Source organism: Vollenhovia emeryi, unplaced genomic scaffold, assembly GCF_000949405.1.
Source record: "Vollenhovia emeryi isolate VEMERY1.0 unplaced genomic scaffold, V.emery_V1.0 DF939121.1, whole genome shotgun sequence".
NCBI lineage: Eukaryota > Metazoa > Arthropoda > Insecta > Hymenoptera > Formicidae > Vollenhovia > Vollenhovia emeryi.
In genome coordinates, this window is record NW_011967245.1 from 3,423,423 (window position 1) to 3,428,444 (window position 5,022).

Consider the following 5,022-nt stretch of genomic DNA (forward strand, 5'->3'; position numbering starts at 1 on the left):
ATCCGTAAATATGATTGTATTTTATTTTGTATAAAATCGATCCCTTTTTTGCAGTTTGTTATATTGAGTTATTTCACATTACAATTCCGTATAATTTCTAATAATCAGAAATAATCATTAGAAGACGAGAAGTGATTTTAAATTTTACAAAAGTTTCTTCTCGTGAAAATCCTCCGAAGAAAATCTTACGCGAAACAATCCTTTACATATCCAACTGAATAAAAAGTTCGACACGTGTAAGAATTATTGTATGTCATAATGGTTTTCTTGAACGCTATTTTAATCTGAATTTCATGCTTATCTGTTATAGAATCAACGTAGCGACGTGGCAGATACAACTCCGCTGTTGCGCATCGGTCGGTGAGTGCGAATTTTTGTAACTGAGGTAACGAATCTACATTTTTGTAGATGGTAGAGATAAATTAGTACATTTCGTAGATTCGTTACTTTAAATGGATAGGTTACAAGTAATTTTATATTTCGTTTAATATATTTAATTGTTTAATATATTTAATTTATTATTCAATTTATTATTCAAAGTGGGGGGTTGGGTGTCCCATTGCAGAGTTAATCTTTGGTTTTTTTAGAATTATTTGTTGATGCATTCGTTGATCTAATTTTTTGTAACCTTTCCATCTATTTGTGATATTTTGTACATTTTACTTGATACACTTTCAAGATGCGTATTGCATGGACGACATAGTCACACGCATCTTCGCGGTCGGTTTTCGCGATCGGTTTCGCATCGAGAGAGAGTTTCCTTATTCATTTTTTAAATTTTATCCACATCTCATTATTAATTCCAAGTTTTCACGGGATATTACTGAAATCGGTACACATACTCGTATAACGCGAAATAAAATTTGTTGGCATATTTGACTTACGATTTCGAGTTGAAAGAACAGTCACAACGGAACAATCGATCCATATTTTTAATTACGAGAAATAGCGGAATATTGAAAATATATTCGATCAATTTGATGCAGTCACTTTTTACAAAGAAATAGTTTTTGATTAACTTTCTTTTATCGTCTATTCTTCGATCCGATCGACGCTCGCTCGTATCATTCGAATCGAACGTAATATTTGTCGATAATGACAAGTCGACAATGGAAAGAGTTTTTCCTCTTTCCTGCTGGTTTCTGGTCGAAATGTGATCAGATTATATGGCCAGGAGCAACAAAAGGTAGGTCCAATCTGGCCCAACGAAAGGAGAATGCATTCAACGTGGTCCTCATTGACCACAAAAGTGAATTATGTTAATATATAAAATGATTTTTTAAAAGTCGGGTGGGTTTTTCTTCTCTATATTTTCTCGCGTATATGCGAGATTCGAAAAATCTGAATTGAATCTCAATCGCGCGCGAGTTAAAGCCCCAAATCGTGTCCCCCACTAAAATCGCGTCGCGGTTTTAATTAAAAAATCGCACATTTGTTAGATTTCAACACGGGTAGGTAATAGAACGGATAGATAGGACTGTAAATTGGAACACGGGCAGGCAGGGACAGGGGGATATAATTTCATAGTTTCGTTATAGGCAAAATAATTATAACTGAATGTAATAATAATAAATAAAATGTCTCATATACTTGTAAAGTGCATTGTAAGAAAAATAGACAATGTTAAAAATCGTATTGTAAAAAACGAAGAGGACCATCGTTAAATCGGCGCGGCGGTCTCTTTAGATTGACCTGTTTGTATCGAATAAAATTTCAAATTGGATTTAAATAACCTTTTAAATGATAGATCTTTGTTTGAGTATTTACAATACGATTTTTTGTTTGCACATTAATGAAAAATGTTATGTAATAGGCACAGCTACATGTTTCACGTTGTAATTTTCTGTCGTTAAACGCATATCAAATGTTCACACAGTGTACTCTCTTTCTCTTTTGTAATATGTTGCAAAGTTATGCTGTGAGAAAAATTATGTAATGGCAAAAAGGAAACGATTATTGCAGGGGAAAGAGGGCCGCCGATAGAAATTGGCGGGGGTGGTGGAGGGCCTCTTATACATTTAAGTCTTTTTACGATTTACATATATATGTTACATACATGGGCGTATACAGAGGGGGGCAGGGGGGGGCAGCTGCCCCCCCCCTAGACTCAATGAGATCCCCATTGAGATTACGAATAATATAATTAATAGATTTGCCGAGGACTCCAGAAAATTAATTTTTATATAAATAAAAAAATTTTTTTTATAAGTACGTAGTTTAATTTATGCTGCATAATTCACCTACGAGTGAATCCTGTTCTGCCCCCCCCTAGACAAAAGTCTGGATACGCCCATGGTTACATACACATAACTGCTGTTTTCTTCGCCACACCGGTTTTCTTTGTGGGACAAGGCATTTCGCAGAATTTTATGAAAGTTTTTTTTTTAAATTTGACCATACATTTCACTGATAATATTACACTGAGTATACATTTTGCTAGGAAAATGTACGGCAAAATTTCGAAAAACTCGTAAAGTTCTCCAAAATGCCATGTTGCAATAACTCATTTGTTTCATTTCAGAAAAATGCAAAGTTTAATATAACTAGAATACAAGCGTAATGATTATCCGATGTAATCCCACGATCGCATGATTTTCAGGATAAATTTTAAGGTTCTGTGCGCAGTGAGAAACTACGAACGAGTAATATTATTTGACTACAACTGGTAGAAATTTTATACCAGTCTTTCTTATGTTTTAAATTATTCAAATTTACAGAAGGGAAAAGAAACTGCCGATGGAGTTTCCGGCAGATGAAGCTTAAAAGATTTACATGTATCACCTCCGCGTACATTCCGAAACCCATCAAAAGTTGCGCCAACGCAAGTTGACGCACTTGCCGCATTGCCGGGATGGCGGTACGGTGTATCAATGTTGTGACATATTACTTGGCAATATTTACCTCGCGCTTTTAAACCGCGGTAAACGTATCGTTGAACGCGAAGATGATTAAGCTAACGCAGGACATTGATTTGGAGAATTACACGCTCGTCCTGCCGTCGGTGGCGGTCGGGAATGTCGGACAGCTGTCCGTCGACCTGCTCATTTCGAACCTTAACCTGCCGAAGATCGGTCAGATTTTCAGCACGTCATTCGTGCCCGTCGTCGGCGCGAACGCGTACAACGAGCGCTCGACCGAGCTCATCACGGCGATCGACGTTTACGCGGGCGTCAGCCAACGCGTTGTCGTCGTGCAAATCCGCTCGCCGTACGTGGGCGAGCTCGTGGAATTCTTCAACGAACTGGCGCAGTTTGTCACCGCGAGGAAAATAGCCAAGGTAAAGCCTGATCTGCCCGTTGCGTTTGGAAACGTTCGATTTTGCAGCCGGCGAATACGCGCGAAAATTAATTTGCTTAATAAAATAGAACGTTTCTAGAAGCAGAGCACGTTGTAGATCACGCTTGATGCTTTAACCCAGCGATTTTCAATCCTTTTCATCTCGTAGCGCACGTAAACTCATTACTGATATTCGGCGGCACATAAAAAAATATATTACAAGCTGAGGGAAAAGGTTTGGGTGGCTTTAGCCACCTTTTCGGTATTTGTTTATACTCTTTATACATTTACCTTAAAGTGTTAAATAGTATCTAAAAAATGGAAACAGCAATATTAAAAATTGCCCAGTATAAACAGGTACCGGAAAGGTGGCCGAAGCCACCCAGGATTACGGTATTGCTGCACGTTTAAAAAATTTTTGGCGGCACGTTGATTGAAAATCGCTGCTCCAGTCTGCTGTTTCGACGGTGTCGTAATTTTTTTCCCCTCCCACGAGACGTGCTCTCCGTTCGCAGGTGATAATTCTCGCGAGCAGTCATGACTACGCGAAGAGAGAGGTCCAGCCGCAGCATCTTAAACTGAGATATGTCGCGTCCCCCGGCATACTTTCCCAGTTTGGCGGACTCTTCGGCGACCTCAACTGGATACCGCATGAACCGAGAGTCGCGTCCGACGTGACGACGGGGGAGGAACGATTGCTGATCCCGGGCGGTGGATTCGCCAAGAGCCTCTTCAACCATCTGTCCGGCGCCGACGTACCGTGCGCCGTCTTGTTCAAATTCTGCTCCGAGGGGGATAACATAGAGGACGCGGTGGCTCTGGTGTGCTACTTGGACCAGTGGATGCGTGTATTAGGGACAGTCGAGAGCAGCAGCTTGAAGTATCCGCCGTCGTGGAAGCATCTGTTTGGAAAGCCGCCGTCGCAGGATATATATTGAATGTATACCTGGATATATTTTGTCTGTTAATCTTGAAATAATATTTTTGCTACGGTTATACAAGCGTCTAATTGTAAGTTTAATACACAGTCTAAATTATAGCTGTAAACGTGATAGCTTTGTCGTATAAAAATTATGACTGTATATTTATACTGAAAAACTGAATTCCTTGTGGTTTGGGTTTAGGATGTAGACGGTAGTTTGCGCCATCCACTTTGCGGCAGATAAATAACACCTGCTTTGAATACTTTGTTCAAACATTTATATTTTTGGTAACAAAAGGGTTTCCTACGCTAGAAGTTTGTACTTTGCCGAAAATGCCGAGTAGGACACGAGAATAGCTAGGAAAGCGGCTAGGAACTCGGAGTTCACCCATGGGCCGAGGAAAACGCCGGGATTGTTGAGCACGACCACCGCCAAGGGATTCACGCTGTCGGGATCTTCCCCGTTCCTTATTGCCTTGCGAACAGCGACGTATTTTTCCTCGTCGTACAGCTTTATGTAATAGTCGCCGGATCTTGCCTTCTTGACGTCCTCCGTCCAAGATATCTGCAAAATCATTTCGTGAACATTACGTTATCATTGACGATTCTTGCCGAAATACCACGAAGTTGAACGCTTGGCGTTCAAATATAATTTTCGAATCAATAGTTGAAAGCAAAAATAAGTAAAGTATCTCTAGATGTGCTATCATTTACATTCTAATTATCGTGCAATTTCAATGTGCCGCGAGTAATTTTAAAACGCGCAAACTTGGGCGGCTTTCGCCACTTTTCCGGCACTTGTTTACACCGTGCAACTTTATCTT

General features: G+C 39.9%; 2 protein-coding genes and 1 long non-coding RNA gene across 3 annotated transcripts in view; 2 read left to right on the forward strand and 1 right to left on the reverse strand.

Annotated features, from left to right (window-relative positions):
• The first annotated feature begins 2,051 nt into the window (after positions 1-2,051).
• LOC105570286 overlaps positions 2,052-5,022 on the forward strand; it is a 17,789-nt gene continuing 14,818 nt past the window's right edge. The window contains exons 1-2 of the long non-coding RNA XR_001009576.1: positions 2,052-2,295; positions 4,897-4,898. This is a non-coding gene — a long non-coding RNA (uncharacterized LOC105570286). The remainder of the gene's footprint in view (positions 2,296-4,896; positions 4,899-5,022) is intronic.
• On the forward strand, positions 2,840-4,360 carry LOC105570285 (proteasome assembly chaperone 2-like). The gene is made up of 2 exons (XM_012027378.1): positions 2,840-3,277; positions 3,792-4,360. The coding sequence occupies exons 1-2, from the start codon at positions 2,945-2,947 to the stop codon at positions 4,212-4,214; spliced, it is 756 nt and encodes a 251-aa protein (XP_011882768.1). The 5' UTR covers positions 2,840-2,944; the 3' UTR covers positions 4,215-4,360.
• LOC105570284 (translocon-associated protein subunit delta) overlaps positions 4,460-5,022 on the reverse strand; it is a 1,896-nt gene continuing 1,333 nt past the window's right edge. Inside the window, exon 2 of the mRNA XM_012027377.1 lies at positions 4,460-4,763. Coding sequence (XP_011882767.1) covers positions 4,503-4,763 — 261 coding nt within the window. The 3' untranslated portion in view covers positions 4,460-4,502. The remainder of the gene's footprint in view (positions 4,764-5,022) is intronic.

What these genes read in the sequence shown, in the direction of transcription:
- LOC105570285 (XM_012027378.1), top strand. Translation starts at nt 2,945, where the DNA reads ATGATTAAGCTAACGCAGGACATTGATTTGGAGAATTACACGCTCGTC. An exon ending in CCGCGAGGAAAATAGCCAAG is followed by an intron (nt 3,278 to 3,791) that starts GTAAAGCCTGAT and finishes CTCCGTTCGCAG; the next exon opens with GTGATAATTCTCGCGAGCAG.